Here is a 21403-nt window from a genome sequence, read left to right on the forward strand (position 1 = left end):
CCCGCGGGGCGCTCTCCCGGGGCCGCGGTGTCCCTGTCCGCGCGGCGCGCTGTCAATAAAGTTAGTTTGTCAGAGGGCGCGCGGGGGCTGCCGGGAGGGGCGTCTGCCGTCCAATGAGCAGGCGGCGGCGGCGCGCGGACGGCGGCGCCTCGAAGGAGGCCGGGCGGCTGAGGAGAAGGAGGCGGCGCGAGGCGGCGGCGGCGCGAGGCGGCGGCGGCGCGAGGCTCTTCTCCTCCCCTCCCCTCGAGGCCAGGTAAGGGCGCCGCCTCCTCCTCCTCCTCCTCCTCCTCCTCCTCCTCCTCCTCCTCCTCCTCCTCGCCCCTCGTGCCCCTTCAGACCACCCAGCGTCGCCTGACGCAGCGCGGCTCAGTGGCAAGAGCCCGGGCTTGGGCGTCCGAGGTCATGGGTTCGAATCCCGCCCCCGCCGCCTGTCAGCAGGGGGACTGTGGGCCAGTCACTTCACTTCTCTGGGCCCCAGTTCCCTCCTCTGGAAAATGGGGATGAAGACTGGGAGTCCCACGTGGGACCACCTGATACCCCTGGATCTCCCCCCAGCGCTTAGAACAGGGCTCGGCACAGAGTCAGCGCTTAACAAATACCAAGATTATTATCATTCTTCATACCCCCTCGTGCTCCCTCTTGCTCCTTTCTGCCCCTTTGTGCCCCCTTATACTCCCTCTTGGTCCCTCCTACCCCTTCATACCCCTTCCCACCCCCTCCCGCCCTCTCCTGCCCCCTCCTACCCCCTCCCACCCCTTCGTGCCCCCTCCTGCCCCTGCCTGCCCCCTCTTGCCTGCCCCCTCCTGCCTGCCCCCTCCTGCTTCCTCCTGCTCCCTCCTGCTTCCTCCTACCCCTCCTACCCCCTCCTACCCCTCCTGCTCATTCCTGCCCCCTCCTGCCTGCCCCCTCCTGCCCCTGCCTGCCCCCCTCCTGCCCCCCTCCTGCCCCCTCCTGCCCCTCCCTGCCCCCCTCCCTGCCCCCTCCTGCCTGCCCCTCCTGCCCTCTCCTGCTTCCACCTGCTTCCTCCTGCCCCCTCCTGCCTGCCTCTCTTGCCCCCTCTTGCCCCCTCCTGCCCCCTCCTTCCTGCCCCTCCTACCCCCTCCTGCCTGCCCCCTCCTACCCCCTCCTGCCTGCCCCTCCTGCCCCCTCCTGCCTGCCCCTCCTGCCCCCTCCTGCTTCCACCTGCTTCCTCCTGCCCCCTCCTGCCTGCCTCTCTTGCCCCCTCCTGCCCCCTCCTGCCCCCTCCTTCCTGCCCCTCCTACCCCCTCCTGCCTGCCCCCTCCTGCCTGCTCCCTCCTACCCCCTCCTGCCTGCCCCTCCTGCCCCCTCCTGCTTCCACCTGCTTCCTCCTGCCCCCTCTTGCCTGCCTCTCCTACCCCCTCCTACCCTCTCCCCCTCCCTTCAGGCTCGTATCTCCTCCTGCCTCCAGGATGTCTCCACCTGGACCTCTACCCGCCGCCTAAAACTCAGCATGGCCACAACTGAGCTCCTCATCTTCCCTCCCGAGCCCCGTCCTCTTCCTGACTTCCCCGTCACCGTGGACGGTACGACCATCCTTCCCGTCTCCCAGGCCCGCAACCTCGGTGTCGTCCTTGACTCGGCTCTCTCGTTCACCCCACGCATCCGATCCGTCACCAAAACCTGCCGGTCTCACCTTCACAATATCGCCAAGATCCGCCCTTTTTCTCTCCATCTAAACTGCCACCTTGCTGGTTCAAGCGCTTATAATATCCCGGTTGGATTATTGTGTCAGCCTCCTCTCTGATCTCCCTTCCTCCCGTCTCTCCCCACTTCAGTCTATTCTTCATTCTGCTGCCCGGCTCATCTTCCTACAGAAACGCCCTGGGCATGTCACTCCCCTCCTCAAAAACCTCCAGTGGTTGCCTGTCCACCTTCACATGAAGCAAAAACTCCTCACTCTTGGCTTCAGAGCTCTTCATCACCTTGCCTCCTCCTACCTCACCTCCCTTCTCTCCTTCTCCAGCCCACCCCATGCACTCCGTTCCTCTGCCGCTCACCTCCTCACCGTCCCTCGGTCTCGCCTATCCCGCCGTCGACCCCTGGCCCCCGTCCTGCCGCTGTCCTGGATCGCCCTCCCTCCTCACCTCCGCCAAACTAACTCTCTTCAAAGCCCTCCTGAGAGCTCACCTCCTCCAGGAGGCCTTCCCAGGCTGAGCCCTCCCTTTCCCTCTTCCCCTCCTTCCCTCCCCATCGCCCCGACTCCCTCTCTCTGCTCTTCCCCCTCCCCACCCCACAGCACTTGTGTATATTTGTATGTATTATTTAGTACTCTATTAATGATGTGTATATATCTATGATTCTATCTATCTTGATGGTATTGATGCCCAACTACTTGTGTTGTTTTGCTGTCTGTCTCCCCCGTTTAGACTGTGAGCCCGTTGTCGGGCAGGGATTGTCTCCATCTGTTGCCAAATTGTACATTCCAAGCGCTCAGTATAGTGCTCTTCACACAGTAAGCGCCCAGTAAATACGATTGAATGAATTGGCTTGTATCCTCCCCAGTGCTTAGTACAGTGATTGGCACATAGTAAGCGCCGTAATAAATGCCGTTATTGTTGTTACTGGGCGACCCGGGCACAGAACTGGCACGGAGTTTCCCGGCGGGTACGTGGGTTTCGTTTTGTGGCGTTTAGGCTCTACATTCATTCAGTCGTAGTTGTTGGGTGCTTTCTGTGTGCAAAGCACTGAACCAAACGCTTATTCTTGTACATGCATTGAACACTTATTGTCTGCAAAGTACTGTACTAAGCGCTTATTCATTCTTTTATGCGTATTGAGTGCTTACTGTGTGCAAAGCACTGTACTAAGCACTGTTCATGCACATTGAGCACTTAGTGTTCAAAGCACCATACTAAAAGCTTGTACATTTGTCTGTATTGAGTGCTTACTGGGTGCAAGGCACTGTACACTAAGCGCTTGGGAGTGTACAACAGCAAATGTACATATTCCCCGCCCACATCGAGCTCACAGTCTAGAGGGGCGGATCGTAATGCTGTAGGGGCAGATTATGGCTTCGCGTGTACCCTATAGCAACTCCAACGTAGCCCTCCACACTTTCTAGATCTTAGAGGATTCTCAGTACTTTGTAATAAACGGTTAAACCATACTCCACTAAACTCAAATGATGGTCTTGAGTGCTTACTATGCGCAAAATACTGTACTAAGGACAGTGTAATAGAGTCGGCAGACACATTCCCTGCCCATAACGAGTTTACAGTCTGGAGGGGGGAGACAGATGTTAATATAAATACTTTATAATATAGAATTTAAAGACTTGTACATAAGTGCTGTGGGATTGTGGGTGGGGCAGATATCAAACAATGGTTGTTATTGAGTGCTTACTATGTGCAGAGCACTGTATTAAGCACTTGGGAGAGTACACTACAGTGGCATTAGCAGACATACCAAATGCCCAAAGGTCACAGACTCAAATGAGTAGATGATGCAGAAGGGGGAGCGAGATGGGGAAATAGGGCTTAATCGGAGAAAGCCCCTGGGAGGAGATGTCATCTTAGTAATTAATTCATTCAATAGTATTTATTGAGCACCTACTATGTGCAGAGCACTGTACTAAGCGCTTGGAATGTACAAATCGGCAATAGATCGAGACCGTCCCTGCCCAATGACGGGCTTACAGTCTAATCTAGTGCTTTGAAGGTGGAGAGTGTGGTGGTCTGTCATATGTGTGGCTTAGTGGAAAGAGCACGGGCCTGGAGGTCAGAGGACATGGGTTCTAATCCCGGCTCTGCCACATGTCTGCTGGGAGACCTTGGTCAAGTCACTTCACTTCTCTCGGCCTCAGTTACCTCATCTGGAAAATGGGGATTAGGCCGTGAGCCCCGTGTGGGACAGGGACTGTGTCCCAGCTGATTACCTGGTGTGTACCCCAGCACTTAGACCGGTGCTTGGAAAATAGTAAGCGCTTAAATACCATAATTAATTACTACATGTGGAGAGAGAGGGAGCTGCAGGCTAGGGGGAGGACTTGAGAAAGGGGTCGGCGGCGGAGTAGGCAAGATTGAGGCACAGTGAGTAAGTCGGTGCTGGAGGAATGGAGTATTCATTCATTCTATAGTATTTATTGAGCGCTGACTATGTGCAGAGCACTGTACTAAGCGCTTGGAATGTACAGGAACCTGGCTGGGCTGTAGTAGGCGATTAGTGAGGTAAGGTAGAAGGGGGTGAGCCCATTGACTGCTTTAAAGTTGATGGTAAAGAGTTTCTGTTTGATCCAGCTCGTTGTGGGCGGGGGTTGGCACTGTTTATGGCTGTATTGTTCTTTCCCAAGCACTTAGTACAGTGCTCTGCCCACAGTAAGTGCAAAATAAATGCAGTTGAATGAATGAATGAATGGATGGGCAGCCACTGGGGGTACCTGAGGAGAGGTGAGAGGAGAGGTCAGCGAGGAGGCTGGTGCAGTAGTCGAGGCAGATGAATCACCATGGTAGCAGTTGGGATGGAGAGGAGAAAGGGTGGATTTTAACAGTGTTGTGAAGAGAGAACCGACAGGATTCGCTGACAGATTGAATACAATGGAACTTGAACTAGGAAAACATTAGCTAGACTCTTCTGAACAAGTCCAATTTGTTTTTTTTCCCCTGTGTTGTTAAAGTAACCGATCACCAGTTTGTGTTCTACCTGGAAGCAGGGATCTGGGCAATGTCATCTCTAAAAGTCCCCTTCAGCTTTAGTTCTTTTGCCAGGTAATAATAATGTTGGTATTTGTTAAGCGCTTACTATGTGCCGAGCACTGTTCTAAGCGCTGGGTAGACACAGGGGAATCAGGATGTCCCACGTGGGGCTCACAGTCTTAATCCCCATTTTACAGATGAGGTAACTGAGGCACAGAGAAGTGAAGTGACTTGCCCAAAGTCACACAGCTGACAAGTGGCAGATCTGGGATTCGAACTCATGACCTCTGACTCCAAAGCCTGTGCTTTTTCCACTGAGCCACGCTGCTTCGACTCTGTTATATTGTACTCTCCTGAGCACTTAGTTCAGTGTTGTGAACACAGTAAGTGCTTAGTAAATAGGATTGAGATATTAACAGTTTTTCTCCCAAGTGGTCAGTGTGATTTTTAATGTGTGAAAGAAGATGATACCATCAGCTGAATAGTGGTACATTGCTCTAATTTGCTGCAGTATAATTGCTCTCATGTAGATTTTTCTCAGTCATCACCAAATAATGTCTAATGCATACTATTAAGAGTAATAGCATGGTGGGCGGGGAACGTGTCCACCAACTCTGTTATATTGTACTCCCCCAAATCCTTAGTACAGTGCTCAGCACAAGGTGCTCAATAAATACCATTCGAAACAGCATGGCCTAATGGAAAGAGCACGGGCCTGGGAGTCACAGGACCTGAGTTCTAATCCCAGCTCCAACATGCTCCTTCTCTGTGATCTTGGGCAAGTCGTTTAACTTCTTTGTGTCCTCATCTGTGAAATGGGGATTCAGTAAATGTTCACCCTCCTATTTCTTCTTCTGTAGACTAATACTCACCTTTTCTATCAGTGGTATTCAGCACTTACTGTATGCAGAATATGGAACTTATCACTTGAGAAAGTATAAGAGTATTCTTTCATGAGATTGTTTGAAATTGTTCTTAGTCTTCTAATTTTTGGAGTGAAGCATAAGAAGCACTGACTGCCTTGAAGCCCTCAGCCCAACTCTAGGTTTGGGAACCATTTTTAAGTGAATTGATTGTTTTTATATTGGCTGTTGTGCAGTCTGAGAAGCCAAGTCCCATTTATGGCTCTAGGTCAGATGAATAATGGAAAAGACCTGTCGAAGATTAGTTCTAATTTGATTTTATGCCATGTCGACAGTTATTTCCTTATCCCTGTCTCTCAGACATGTGGAGCATCAGTTATTGGTTTTGGAGGAAGGTGTTTGCCCTGAGCCCTTTCCCCAGGTGCAGGTTACTTCTGGCAGTGATATCCAAGAAGCCAGTGAGAAAAGGAGACAAAGAAAAACTTTTTTTCCTCTCGATCCATCATTCAAAATAACGAATTCCGATACGGAGTTTGAGCGACATCAGTGAGATGACTGTTTAACCTAAATCGCATCACCGTGAATCTAAGATTGTCACTATTTGCACCTCTAGAAAGTGTTGGGCCCATGTTGTTTGCTGTCATTTCTTTGGGAACAGAGTGGTTTGGGCCTCCTGCTTTTCTCCTGGCACCAGCAGATTGTATTCCCTGTCTTACTCAAGTTAATGCCTTACCATGCATCACGGATACCAGTGAACATCCTGAAGCAGGCTGTGCCAAGTCTCTCTAAAAGCTCTTCTACCGAAAGACATTTAATGGCTTTTCCTGCACTTTAGTCTGTTATGAAGATAATTTTGTCTTAAAGAAACAGTAGGGTAGTATGTATTTCCTGCTTTTCTCTCTCCTCCCTAGTGATTTCTCAGGCTTCTAGGAGCCTCGATGAAATCAGTAAAATTCCAGGATGTAATAGATAAATTGGGTAACGCAAGTACAGTAATACCTCATTATTAATTCAGGTCCTATGCATCAGAAATTCTTGATAATCCAGCCCTCTGCTTCCTTCCTTTGCCCTAACTACTCTTTTTTTTTTAAAAAAAAAAAAACTTTTCCTACCAGAACACTGACTTTGAGCTAAAGAAATGGGGTCTGATCTAGATCTGATTTCTCCCCCGCCGCCCCAGATTGTAAGTTCATTGTGGGCAGGGAGTGTGTCTGTTTATTGTTGTAGTGTACTCTCCCATGTGGTTAGTACAGTGCTCTGCACACAGTAAGCACTCAGTAAATAAGATTGAGTGAATCAAACTATACTGTTGTTAAAAGTTAAGCTTCAAAGTTGAGGTAAATGGAGGAAGTAACAGGACAATTGAAGAGACAGCCTTTTCTGGATCTCAGCACTTTACTGTTTAGTCTGAACCAATCAATTTATTGAGCTTTTACTCAGTGAAGAGCACTTTACAGAGTGCGTGGGAAAGTACAGTGCAACAGAATTGGTAGACATGAGCCCTTCCCACAAGGAGTTTACAGTCTTTGATTCTACTGAATGTGGAAAGGGCTTCCTCATAATCCCATTGTCTCTCTTATCTTCTGTTTTAGGGATGCATCTCTAAGACTAATTAGTTTTTTATTATGCTGGTCAGAACAGCACTCTGAGTAGTGTTAGGCGTAATAAAATAAGAGTTTTCTGTCCCAAGTTTTATGTCTAGTACAGAGTTCTGCACAAAGCAGGTGCTGATTATATGCTGTTGATGATGGTGGTGAATGTTTGTCGCTTAGCCTATTCAGGGTGCTAAAATGAACACTAAAATTTCTGCTGGACCTTCTGTTTAGGTCTGAATTGGTCACCTTTATACATTTCATCCCCCTTAAGTTGCTCAATTTGAGATATTCATTATTCTTTCTCTGTGGCATTAAGGGTACCCAGTTTTTCTTATGATTATGCTTTCTATACCCTGATGACTGTGCAGAGCACTGGGGTGGATACAGTATAATTAGATCAGACAGATCCCTGTCCCATATGGAGCTCACAGTTTAAGTAGGGATTTGCAGAAACAAAGATCTATAGCAATGAATTATGAGCAGCAATAAGTCACAGAGTCAACAAACTGCGATAACACTGCTAAGTTAGAAGTAAATAAACAGTTCTTGGAAGACCGTATCGTCAGAAGCAACAGCTCTTCCTTACAAATCACTGTAGTTTTCCCTCACCTGTGCTGGGCAGCAGCGGCCCAGGAGAGAGTCGAGGGCGGAGAATCAAGTTTACTGCATGGAAGAAGGCAGTGGTAAACCACTTCAGTATTTTTAACAAGAAAACTCTGGGGGTTCACTACCGAACGACTGCAAATGGAGGCGGGGCGTTCTGGGAGAGATGTGTCCATGAAGTCTCTGTGGGTCAAAGACGACTCGACAACATAAGACACAAGTAGTTTTCCTAGTGGACAACAGTAGTCAGAGACATAATAAATGCCATTGCTTGATTGAGCTTAGATGTGAACTCTGTCTTTAAAAAAATTCTGGCTTAAAAGTGATTATATTCTAACAACACAGGCCCATACTAAAAGGAAAAACACATGGTCATTGATATTGCTACTTTCTCTAGGGAGATGGCCTTATCTGATGCTGATATTATCACTTCTGCTGTTTGGATATGTAGTGGGAGTTGGAGAAGAGAGGCATTTTTAATTCCCCATAAGAGAGTTGCATGTGACGAACTTTGTTTTAGGCCTTGATTGAACCCTCTGAGCCTCTCACCTGGTCTGGGGGTGGGTGAGGGGAATGCCAAGGGAGTCCAGGAATCTTACTCATTTCTTCATCACTGTTGTTCTTGGATTGTCACACCTGAACCATTGATAAAGATCTTGATCTCCTCATCTGCTTTTCCACAGAGAACCAGGCCTGTAGGAAACCTGACCGACACCCTCCCCAGGATTTTTCAGCCTCTCCTTCCCGTCGTCTTAGGTTCCTGCTCCTCTCCCGTCCCCGTGATGGACACGGAAGGGTTTGGCGAGCTCCTCCAGCAGGCAGAACAGCTGGCAGCCGAAACAGAGGGCATCGCCGAGCTTCCTCACGTCGAACGCAACTTACAGGAGATCCAGCAGGCGGGGGAGCGGCTGCGCTCTCGCACTCTGACCCGCACATCTCAGGAGACCGCAGACGTCAAGGCGTAAGTCATCCGGGCGGGTGTCGCCTTGGCACCCGGAGCCTCTGGGGGCCGGCTCAAGCTTGGCTCATCCGTCGTTCCTGATGGAATCTTTCCTCGGCAGCCACCCACGCTGCTTAGAAAAATGTACTTGTCTGCCCAGTGGGTAACAGAATCAATCCATCATGTTTATTGAGTGCTTACTGTGTGCAGCGCACTGTACCGAGCACTTGGGAGAGGACAATATAGTGGACACATTCCCTGCCCACAATGAGCTTACAGTCTTGAGGGAGAGAAGAAAGTCACGGTGGAGTTAGTATTCTGAAGTCATAGCTGCAGCTGCACCTGTAAAATGCAGATGCGATACCTAGCCTCGGGAGAAGCAGCATAGCGTAGTGGATAGATAAATATGATTATTATTAACTCCAACTCCTTTATTAATAATACTAATAATGTATTTGTTAAACGCTTATTATGCGTCAAGCACTTTTCAGGATTGTGGGGATTTGGTCAACAAGAGAAAGATTGCAGACCACATAGAAGTATTGTAATCATCACCATCTGGAGGGGGTATGAAGAAGCGCGGGGAAAACTCGCTACTTAGCCAGTGGAAAAAGTTAGCAGAGTGTGGAGGGATCCTCTTCTGCGGGAATATTGCAAGGCTTTTCATCACAGCATCTCTAGAGGCTTGCAAAGAAACGAGGGGAAAATCTTTGCACTTTACTTCCACTGAAAGGCCTTGAAGGCATAGTTTTTTCTATGCCAATTATCGAGCTGGGAAGATTGAGTCTTAAAACACTGAGAATTTTCAGCAGGGGGAAATTGCTTACTGGCTGTCTGGTTGACTGTCTACTTGGGCAAAAATGCCTGAGGAGACATTGATTTGTCTGCCTCCAAAATCCAGGAGAGGGGATGGAAAACGTTCTTTCCATTGCCCCTCATTCTTGTCTATTCTGAAAATATTGAAATTGTCACATTCTGTTCCGTGATCTAGTTTACTGGGTTTTTTAAACTTTCAGAACGCTATGTATAAAGAGAATATTCTGTCTTTCCTAAGCAGTAGCTTCCTAGGTCCAGACTCACTGAATGTTTTGACACCTGGGTCATGTCAAAAACAAGAATATGGGGATCTTGAGGCCATCACTGTGTTTCTCTTGCACCTTGTTACAAACGTTTCTGTGGCCATACCCCTCTGTCACCTGAAGTTACATTGTGATTCTGGTACATTGTGGATAGGGAATGTGTCCACCAACCTGTTACACTCTGCTCTCCCAAGTGCTTAAGCCTACAGTAAGCGCTCAGTAAATCCAAATGATTGGTAATATTCAGTTGGTAGACTTAAAGGCAGTCCGAGCAAGGATCTCCTTAGCCTGTCTTGCTCAAGCTCAAAAGGTGTATAAGCCTTTAGATATTATTTGCCTGCCTGCTTTCCATGTACATTATCCAGCCTGGACTCTGTAGTTTCTCCCTATTCTTCCCCCTCACCAACCCCCCGCCCCCCCCCAAATTCAACTTCCTTTACTATTGGCCTTCCATAAATTATTGGTATTTCTGGGACAGGACAGTTTAGATTGTGAGTGAATTTTAAGCAAAACTGGTACTAGCAGTGGAAAGTAATAAGATATTATTAGACCAGGATTTCCTTTGGGACAGGGAACATGTTTTGCTAATGTATTAAGTGCTTGGGAATATATATTGTGTTGCCCTTAGGACTCTAAGTACTACTATAAATTACTATTACTAATTGGGTTCAGTTATGATTTAATGAACATATTACATTAGGGTCATTGCCTATTAAAGGATTTATGGGAAAATTATTATCTATTAACCTGCTAGTTGATTGTATTCTCCTCTTCTTCGTTGTTTCTCCTGTGAACCCTTTGCTTTTTGGTGGGGTGTTTTTTTTTCCTTTTAAGAGACTAGTTTGGGAAATTGGGGCAGAGTGGAATAAGTATACAGCAAACAAAAGATTGGTAATCTTTTGTATATTCCTAGATGGATTCTTATAGTACAATAAATGTAACTAGTAGAGACTGTGATAGAATTAAAATGAAAAGTTATAAGTAGAAAGAAATCCCATGAAGAAAATTCTGGTTAGTATTGCAGTTTCAATTCAAGATTCAGTTTAGATAGAGGGTAGACTAAAGTTTAGATTAAAATATCCAACTGTGTCGCCTCTGAAAGTGACTTCAAAAACCTCAGCCAAAAAACCTAGGGTTCAGCATGTAAGTGCAGGATCAGTATCTGGTAGCATCTTAATGTTTGGAAAGATTTAATGGCTGTGCAGTTCTAGAGGGAATAATATGGACAGTAGGAAAATCTTTCACTGCTTAAATCTCAATATCCTTTCAGGCTTAAGAACCGGAAGCATTATGAGCATCTATATTTGATCTGATCGTGCCTGCAGGTTTAATGGAACCTTTCTTCAGAGAACCTCAAAATATTGTACAGATATTTCCTCTTGATTTGGTTTCTCTTCCCGGAGAGAAGTCATTTTGTAGAAATAAGTTGGGTTCTTTCTTTATTACTGCAGCACAGTGCGTTCCTGTTGAAGTGCATTAAGTAGTACCCTAACGGCTTGGAGAAGCAAATTCTCCTCCCCAAGCACCTAATTTAGTACCAGGGAATAATGTCGGTACTGGGGAAAATTGGATTTATTCATTCCCTCTGTATCCCAGTGAGAGGAGAGGGATTTGTTGTGGTGTCCTAATTTCGTGGATGGTCAAGTTAAGGATGAAAAACACAGTATTAAAGATCAGGTTAGAATTGGGACTATAGTCTTTTAGGTGACTTTGGCACCTTGTCCATTAGCATAGGCAGTAGCTGGTTTGCAGGAATTACTAGAAAGGTAGAAGATAGCTGTAGATATTGAGTGATTATACTGTATCCACGAAGCCACTGATTTAAATACTAGAAGAATATTTTCCTCTTTAAGCATTAAGTATCTTAGCCGTTTAAGTCCCATTTTGATTCCATCTTGTTCTCTCTCCCTTCTTTCCCCCAACAGGTCGGTTCTTCTTGGGTCCAGAGGACTTGACATCTCTCACATCTCACAGCGGCTGGAGAGTTTAAGTGCAGCGACTACATTTGAGCCTCTTGAACCTGTGAAGGATACAGATATACAGGTTAGAGCAATCAAGTTGTCCTTGAAGTGATGCAGATAGAACCCTCAACAAATGTATGAGCTTTTTTGATACAGCTTTCGAAGACTTTCTTTATTGCTTACTTTTCTGTTTTTTGGGAAAGACTTGAAATGCAGCGTGGCAGCTCCGGCGTTTGTCAGTGTGTGTATTTTTTGAGTGTTCCTCAGTCAGTCATTTATTGGGCACTTAGAGGGTGCTAAATGCTTGGGAGAGTACAGTACAATAGAGTTGGTAGATGTGATTCCTGCCCACAAGGAGCTTACAGTCTACAGGGGGAGACAGGCCTTATAATAACTTAGAGACAGGGGAAATGGGAGAGAATAAGGATATGTACCTGTGGATGAAAATCAAGTGTTCACAAGGCTGCAAGACTGAATTTCAAAATGATTTCCGCCTTTAGCCTCCAGAGCGGGCTAACCAACACATCTTGTGGACATATAAAAATATATTTTAAGTGAGTGAAACAATTGGGAGTTCCAAAAAATCATCCTGCCATATTAAAAAATTACAAAAAACCCTCAACCCCTCATATAAATGCCATCTACTGTAATGCAGCAAGGATTTCAGCTATCAGAAACCCTTGTTCGTATCAGGAGTTTTTCCAAAAGAGGGTAGCCGCTTGTGTCCCTGCTTGCAGATCATTTCCAGACTCTCCGTGGGCTAGATCCACAGCTCGATATTTTCCCATCCAGATAAGCAACCCCTCTGGCCGACTACCATTTAGTGACAAGGACTGAGGAGAGAGCCAGCTATGAGGGAACCGTTTGGAGAAAGGATGGCATAGGGGTTGGGGTTTTTACTGGTTCCCCACTGTTCCCTCCAAGTTCGGCAATGCCAGCTCTTCCCAGCTGATTCTCTCAATTCCCCTGCCAACACCAAAGCCCCATTTCCTTTGATAAGAGCCCTCTGGCTGGTTTGTTCATCCTCCTCAAAATAGTGTAAGTCAAATGAGAAAAATCCCTCTGTGGGCCGTGATTCAATTTCCCATGGACCGATAGTGTGGAAAGACTTATTCCTTAAGTCATTGCTTACAAACCTGGAGTCACCAGCCAGGACTGGTTCATACGTTAACCCTGCACTCTGTTGTAGGCCCCAGGACTGGGCAGCCTTACCAGCTATGGGGGTTAGGGAGCTTCATCTCATCCCCCAAGGCTGTGCAAGAAGTCACTGGAGAATGGGGTTTCCAGCCCTGAGTGTTAGAAAAGCCACTAGAAACCATCAGCAGCTGAAGGGACGCGGGACCCTCACTATTAAGCTCCACCCACCGCCACGGTCTAGGTCGGGCGGCCCGATGGTCACAGATCGAGGGTTGGGCAGAGTTCCAGGTCCTTGCCTTGTTTGGCAGTGTTCAGTTTAGCATAGATTGCCCTCTAATGGATTTAATCCCAGGAATTGAAGAATTGGCCTCTGCACATTAGCTGTACTTTACTGAATCGCAGATGGTTTTCCTGATCCTTTTCCATGTATTTCATCTTACTGGTATCAGTTGACATCAGTTGGAAAGTTTTGAATTCATTGCTTAAAAACTCTTCTGCAAATTTGATTCCATTAGCTGTACCAGGAAATGAAAAAAATCCAGTTAAATTTAATATCCTGAACTTACTATCCATACTCTGTAAACTGTCAAAGATCTAGATAAAACATTAGAATGAATGTTTTTTTAAGAAAAGACTGTCTGCCCCTCTAAAGTGTAAGATGATTGTGGGCAGGGAACATGTCTGTCATGAACAGAGCATGACTCTGTTGTTTTGTACTCTCCCAAGCTCTTAGTACAGTGCTCTGCCCATAGTAAGCACTCAGTAAATACCGTTGATTAACTGGGCAACTAATGGGAATAACTTCCAAATGAGGAGGGTGTGTAAAGATGAGGACTTTTAGTCTGGAAAGGTGAATGCTCAGAGAGGATATTTTTGAAGTCTAAATTTATAGAGAAAGGGCACACATGGATTGTTCACCAGATCCCAAAAGTCTAGAGCTAGAAAGCACCCGACAAAGCTATAGAGTGGTAGCTTCAAAACTAACCAAAAAAGAGTACTTTTTCAAGTAGTCAGTAAGGGAGCATATGGAATTCATTACTCTAGAAAGCAGTTTATGCCGAAAATGTCATTGGGCTCGAGAAGGGTACAGAAAAATAGGACGATTTATTTGGTTTCACTGCTTAAGGATATGCAGTAGAACTAAAAGGCCTTTAAAGAGTTTACAATCTAATAGGATCAATGGGTAGAAAGACATCATTTACAACTAGTGGGAGCGGGAAAACCAGTTAGGACTGGTATTATTCATTCAGTCGTATTTATGAGTGCTTACTGTGTGCCAAGCACTTGGGAGAGTACAGTTTAACAACAGATAGACACATTCCTGCCCACAGTGAGCTCACAGTCTAGAGGGTGGTATTAGCGGGGGAATGGAAAGATGAATATTTACGAATATGAATAGAGTACAGAGTTCAGTATGATATTGGTACCTATGTTTCTGTTACGGTACTGTTAGATTGACCCGACTGTGATGGGGATTAATCAAAGAATGTTTCCTGGAGGAGGTAGGATTTCAGGTAGGCTTTTTTTTCATAATGGTATTGGTTAAGCACTTACTATGTTTCAGGCACCATGTATTAAGTGCTGGGGTAGAGACAAGCTGATCGATTTGGACATTGTCCATGTTCCACAAGGGGCTCACAGTCTTAATCCCCATCTTACAGATGAGGAAACTGAGGCCCAGTGAAGTGACTTGCCCAAGGTCACACAGTAGACAAGTGGCAGAGCTGGGATTAGAACTCAGGCCCTGACTCCCAGGGCTGTGCGTTATCCATTCGGCTATTCTGCTCTGATTGGGAATGAATTCCAGGAATGGTGAAGGGAATGACAATGGATAGGAGGAGATGGGGGAAGTAAGAGCTCATTTAAGATGGTGAGCCTGGGAGGAGCAATGATCATAAACTGGGGAACCTCATGGTGTTTAGTAAGAATTTTCTATGTGTCTCGCAGTACTCTAAATGCTGAGGGAGATACAAGATTAACAAGTTGTACACTATTCCTTGCCTCTCACAGGGTTCACAGTTCAAGAAGTAGGAAGAGGTAGTATTTAAGCCCCGTTTTATGGATGAGAAAACGAGGCTCGGAGAGGCGAAGTAACTTGCCCGAGTTCACCCGGTAGATCACTGACAGTACTGGTATTAGAACCTGGGCCTTTGGATTCCTACTCTTATGCTGTAGTCACTAGGCCACGTTGCAGGGGAGCAGAGTAGATTTATGGATAATGAATCCTGATTAGAAGAAATAGAGTTGTTAGTACTTAACCCTGAAGATGGGTGTCAAGGAGAGTGACAAGTAAGTAACACACACATTAAATTATCCCATGAAGCCGGGGTTTTGTTCTGGACAAGTCACAAATTTAGAAAAAAAACTTGGAAAAAAGACTGGTGTCCGTGGATATCTTCCAACATCGCATTGGGTTTTTCCCGATAATAGTGTTTTATCAGAAGAATGGTCCCTAATTCTCCAAAATGTTTTCTGCAAAACACATAGTGAAAACCTGTATTGTGGATAAGTGGATCTTACTCAAGCTAACTGTGAATCAGATGGATACCTGATCCATTTTTGTTGACTGGCTAAAGGGGTTTTACAAGAAAAGTGTAGTGCTACAAGTGATCTTTGGCCAGACGAATAATTAGCCTTGTTGGTGAGACATTCACATTCAAGTAAATGTTGAGTGTTCTCCAGTGAAAAAGGGAATGGCTCAGAGAGGATGGAGCCATTGGTAAAAACAGCTTTGAGCAGAGTGGGCTACTGGCCTGACCTAGTAAGTATTTTTATTGTTCTTACATTGTAAAGATTCTGCCAAAATGCAAAGCAATAATACTTCTTCCATTAAATTGGCTCCTGATTAGATGGTAAATATATTTTTCCCCTCAGATTCTCTCTAGTCCCCCTAATCTCCTTAATATGATTGAGTTTTTTCTTATTTTTAATCTAGAAATTTTCCATACTGTGTTTGGGGTTGAGAGTTTAGCTTTGGCAATGGTTAGTCATGAGGGCATTAGATTTTAGTGAGCAATATTAGTGTTACTGATATTATTTTGCTGGCTATCCATGGCACTGATTTGGTTTCTATTAGAAGAGTCTTAAATCAGAAAAGAAGCCTCTACACTGAATTATTTTTCTTTGAGGCCAGCACAGAAATGCTTTCTTTGTTGTCTCTGGCATTTTAGGATCCTTACAAAAGTAGACCAGGAGGGTTAATGCTAATAAATTTAAATTTCATAATAATAATAATTATGGTATTTTTTGAGTGCTTACTATATGCCAAGCACTGTACTAAGCGCTGGGGTAGATACAAGGTAAATCAGGTTATCCCATAAGGGGCTCACAGTCTTAATCCTAACCATTTTGCAGATGAGCTAACTGAGGCTCAGAGAAGTTAATCGACTTGCCCAAGGTCACACAGACAGGTGGTGGAGTCGGGATTAGAACCCACACCCTCTGACTCCGAAGCCCATGCTCTTTCCACTAAGCCACGCTGCTTCTTATCCTATCTCACTTTCATCTTGTGGTATTAAAATTCATAAAGAGCGATTTTTATTTTTTCATTGAAGTAGGTTTTTACCATTGTGGAAATACATCTGGTAAAAGCCTGATTCTACTCTACTAAGAATAAAGTTTCTTCTTTTTCAAGTAGGGTTAGAATTTCATTTCTTGGCTAATACAGAGGCTTTAGCAAAAATAAGTTGCAAAGTGTTTTTTTTTCCCCAACTAATCATATGATGCCTATTTTTAACCTGTTGGATTTTGATAACGTTGGAGAGTCTCTCTCCAGGGAAATAGTATCCTAGCTGGCTGCCTTACCTGGGAATCCGGGGACTTGGGTTCTAATCCTGGCTGCACCACTGCCTGCTGTGTGACTTTGGGCAAGTCAGTTACCTTCTCTGTGCCTTAATTTGCTCATTTGTAAAGTGGGGGTAAAATACCTATTCTTCCTTCCCCTTAGACTGTGAGCCAGCTGTGGGACAGAGATTGTGTCTGACCTGATTATCTTGTATTTAATCCAGTGATTAAAATAGTGCCTGGCACTTAACAAGCACTTAATGAATGCCAGTTATTGGCTTTATTATCATTACTAATACCTGGATGATAGAAAGAGAAAATCCCTTCCAAATACTAAAAGTTTACATTCTTGGACGTGTCCAGATTTTGTTTTCAAAACAACAAAGGAATCCACACCATCTGATGTGCTGATTGTGGGTAGATTTTCTTTGTTTTTTTCAGATAGTCCAAATTTTTGAGATGGGAGGGCAGCAGCATCCCATATGTCGAATATAAGTCAGCGTGAATTTATTATGCCAATTTATAAGACCCTTGAAATTCAGCTCGTAAGTGGAAATGCTGACACATCCTTAAAGGGCTGCTGCCAAATACTGTGCGCCACCCATTGTGTGTGTTACTTAGCGTCCTGAAAAGGCATTTTCCTCCATATAGATTGGCCATTTCTATTTGCTAAACATTGATTATCTTTTCCATGTTTCTAATGGAGCTTGAAATTAATATAGGGTTTTGTTTCCTTGTCTGTCATAATCAATGATGTTAGCATAGCCATGGGAATGCATTTTAAAAAATTGCTTCAGCCAGCAGAGGTAACATCAAAAAATCTGTTGATACATGCAGGTGATGATCATGGATATCTTTTTTTTTAATGTTCATTGATCTTTTTTAGCCATGAGAGGTTATGGAACTGTGTAATAGTGGACTTAAGAGCTATAGCTATTGAACAGGCATTATGCTAAAAAAACACAAAACAACTGACCTGAGCCAGCTTAAACTAAGCGCCAGGATTGATATAAGATAATTAGATTGGACACAGTCCATGACCCACATGGGCCTTACAATATTTAATCCCCATTTTACAGATGAGGTAACTGAGGCACAGAGAAGTGAAGTGACTTTCCCAAGGTCACACAGCAGACAGGTAGCGGAGCCGGGATTAGAACCCAGGTGCTCCTGAATCCCAGGTTGGTGCTCTATCCTCTAGGCCAGTGCTGCTTATAGTCTTTAAATTGAAAACCATTAAGCATTTCTCATTCATTCAGTCGTATTTATTGAGTGGTCACTGTGTGCACAGCACTGTACTAAGTGCTTGGAAAGTACAATTTGTCAAACTACTGAGTCAATTCAAGACCCTAGTAAGGCAACTGATTCTATAACACTCCACATCTGTGTCGTACTTCTGGTGCTCTTTCAAGTGCCTAGTATAGGGCATTGCTCAAGGAGTAGCTCAGTAAATACCATTGATGCTCACACCCCTTTGCCCAGCCACTGTTAATGAACTACAATAACCACATTCTCCAAGGTCTTATTGCTAAGCAACACCAACCCCTAGAGTTTCAAAGCAATCACTATCCATTGCAATTTATAAAATAATTTTAGAGGTTTCTGTGGTGATACACTGGATTGGGAATAACCTACCTTTTCTTGTACACTTCAGGTTACATTAGAGTTTGTTGTTTATGAGTTGACACCTTTTCATCAGGAGAAAAATTAATCAGGCTTATCCTTATGGCTCCCATCAAGCCATGCCCCTTGGAATTAGGTTAAAATCTGTGGCTCAATAAGTCCTTTTTTTTTCCTTCTTCTTTCTCCCTGCCAATTATTTTTTTCCCTTTCTGTATTGGTCTCATTTCTGTTGTGCTGATTTCCCACTAATATCTCTTCTTACTAGTGGGGTCTATTAGTCAAAAGAAAAGCATGCAGGAATAGGCAATTGTTACAACAAATTTCTGTCCCTGACTTCCTCGCTTCAGGATGGATGGACCACCTTCACATCCACCCACACCACTAAAACCCTTTCCATGTAAACGCCCCCAATATCTGTAGTCACACTGGTGGAATAGCAAAGATGCAACAAACTCTATAATGATCAAACTTCACAGTTAATTCTGTTAATATAAATGGGCATGTCTTCCTCTGTTATTCTGGAAGTCATTTAATATTTGACCTGTTTGACCGAAGATGAAGTACTACTTTATCAATCGATCACTGATATTTGAGTGCTTACTGTGTGCAGAATGCTATACTAAGCACATGGGAAAGTACAGTATAGTAGAAGAGGTAGATATAATCCCCTCCCACAGGGACTTTACAGACTAGATTGGGGGAGGTGGGGGCAGACATTAAAATAGATTACAGGTGGATAAGTGCTGTGGTGGAGGGGTGAAAATCAAAGGGCTTAGAGAGTTACAGACCCAAGGGCATAGGTGGAGCAGAAGGTTGGGTGAATAAGGGAAGTAGGAGCTTCGTCAGGGAAAGCATCTTGGAGGAGATATGATTTTAGTAGGACTTTGAAGATGGGGAAGAATACTGGTCTCTCACGTGTGGACGGGGAGGGAGCTCCAGACCAGAGAGGGATCGTGGACAAGGGATCAGTGGCGAGAAAGATGAAATTGAGGTATGGTAAGTAGATTAGTGTTAGATGAACGAAATATATGGATGGGTTGTCACAGGAGGTCTGTGAGGTAAAGTAGGAAGGAGAAAAGGAAGGCCAAAGGTTCTGAATATTATCAGAATTAAACAGATCTGAAGTGTGAACCTCCTCTGTTTAGGAAATTACTCAGTATGTGTTTTTGGTCTTAGAAGGTACTTCCTACACCGATCATCATGAAAATTCCCCAATCCGTAGGAAAAAGAGAGCAAATGAATCTCAAAACAGAGGATAAGAACAACGTTAAAAGATTGGGGTGGAGAAAGCTGATGCGTCATCTACAAGAATAGATCCTCAATAGTAATTGATTTTACTTGCTCTGCCAACCATATAGCAACTAAAATGAAATATTCATGATTTCCTTCCTTTTCCTGCCCGCAGGCCGGTAAATGAACAAAGCATGTTTGAGTCTCTTAGCCTGTTTTTAGATAGTTATAAGAAGGTAAAGGGCTTTGATAATCATAAAACTGATTGAGTACTAAAGCAATCTAATATCTTGACTGCATTGCACTCTACCGATCTTTGGTTGTTTTGATTATTTTTAAGAAACGGGAGAGGTGGAGTTTTGTGTTTTGTGGGGGGGTTTTGACCCTTGATTTGTCTTCACAAAAATAGTGTAGATTTGGCCTACTATGTGCATAAAATTGAAAGGACGTGTTGCTTATGCATCAGTTTTGTTTCTACCTGCATATGGTAGATGGTCAGGAAGGTCATCTTTGAAAAGAAATACAGGTAAATCCCATTAATGTGGGATCCTTCGAGACTGAGGCCATTTCAGATTCAAAGGATTGTTCAGGGTAGACCTCCCCTGGAACGACTGTGGGGTTTGGGTGGGGCGGAGGTTATTCTGAGGGCCTGAGAGTCATGAACCCCTTCACGGACCAAGAGTCTTTGGAGGGGCAGGGAACTCATCTTCTTCAGCTCTGGGAACAGACTGTTGACAGCAGCAGGCTTAGAGAATAAAGGCATTTGGCACTGGTAACATTTAATAATGCATCCTCCATTTTGGGAAGCAGAAAAGACTACATTTTGGTTGGTACTACATTTGGTACGTAACCAGATTTTGGCTTACAGATTTCCCCCATTTTATACAGGTTCTGGTTACATGGATTCACAACATCTACAATGAAAAGCAAGAAATCAAATTCACAGAGTCTGGGAGTGGTTCGAGTGAAGCTACCTCCTTTCCCCACCCCTTCTGTTCCCTCATCTCCCTTCCCTTCCCCTTTCAGGCAGTTTTCTGCTGTTGCAGTAAGCCATTTTCCCAGCCAGCCAGCCAGCCATCCTCCATGTGGCTTTTTCTTACAGAGTAGTATTCCTTTCCCCATCTACAGTACTTTACCCTTCCTCAGAGTGGGTCTATGGCAGTGAATAATAATAATAATAATTACTGTGGTATTTAAGTGCCTACTGTGTGCCAGGCACTCTACTAAGTGCTGGGGTGGATACAAGCAAATTGGGTGGACATAGTCTCTGTCCCACGTGGGGCTTATACTCTCAGTCCAATCCAGTGGTATACCTCTGCTGTTTTTAGGGCCTGAAGGCATTTAGGTTATTATTTTTGGTGTCATGATTCTCACCATCAAGTGCTTTTGTGGTGTAAAGCATGGTTTTGTACTGAATGCTTGAGAAAAGTACAAGGGTATTGGGCCAGCCACAGGCTCCGGTCAACAAAGAGGCTTACAAATCTAAAAAGTTAGGGGGCAGAATAGATATAGAGGAAAATAATACACAAACACATTCAGTTAAAAATCAACAACACTAAAGTGATGAAAAGTTGGAAGGGAGAGAGGGTGGGAGTGAGGAATTAACCAATGGGATTGGAAGATTAAAGGTGGCTCTTGGGAGCAGGACCAGTGGAAAATGAGGTTTCCTGAAGGAGGTCTGTCTGAGACCTGTTCATGTCTCTCAAGGCTGCAAGATGAGACTAGGGGGTATGCTAGGGAGAATGATGCACATTTCCAACATTAGACGTGTGGCCCAGAGAGCCGGCCAGGTCTTCCATGGCCAGGGCAACACCAATCAATCAATTGTATTTAATGAACACTTACTATGTGCCGAGCAGTGTACCAAGTGCTTGGGAGAGTACAATACAACAGAATTAGCAGAGACGTTCCCTGCTCATAACAACTTTACCTCTAGG

General features: G+C 44.9%; 1 protein-coding gene across 1 annotated transcript in view; it reads left to right on the top strand.

The window, feature by feature from the left end:
- Positions 1-220: 220 nt before the first annotated feature.
- The window catches only part of NUP93 (nucleoporin 93), a 97371-nt gene continuing 76188 nt past the window's right edge, over positions 221-21403 (top strand). Inside the window, exons 1-3 of the mRNA XM_029075791.2 lie at positions 221-253; positions 8397-8674; positions 11658-11775. Of these exons, the coding sequence (XP_028931624.1) occupies positions 8496-8674; positions 11658-11775 (297 nt within the window). The 5' untranslated portion in view covers positions 221-253; positions 8397-8495. The remainder of the gene's footprint in view (positions 254-8396; positions 8675-11657; positions 11776-21403) is intronic.

This window comes from Ornithorhynchus anatinus, chromosome 11 (assembly GCF_004115215.2).
Source record: "Ornithorhynchus anatinus isolate Pmale09 chromosome 11, mOrnAna1.pri.v4, whole genome shotgun sequence".
In the NCBI taxonomy this organism is placed as follows: Eukaryota; Metazoa; Chordata; class Mammalia; order Monotremata; family Ornithorhynchidae; genus Ornithorhynchus; species Ornithorhynchus anatinus.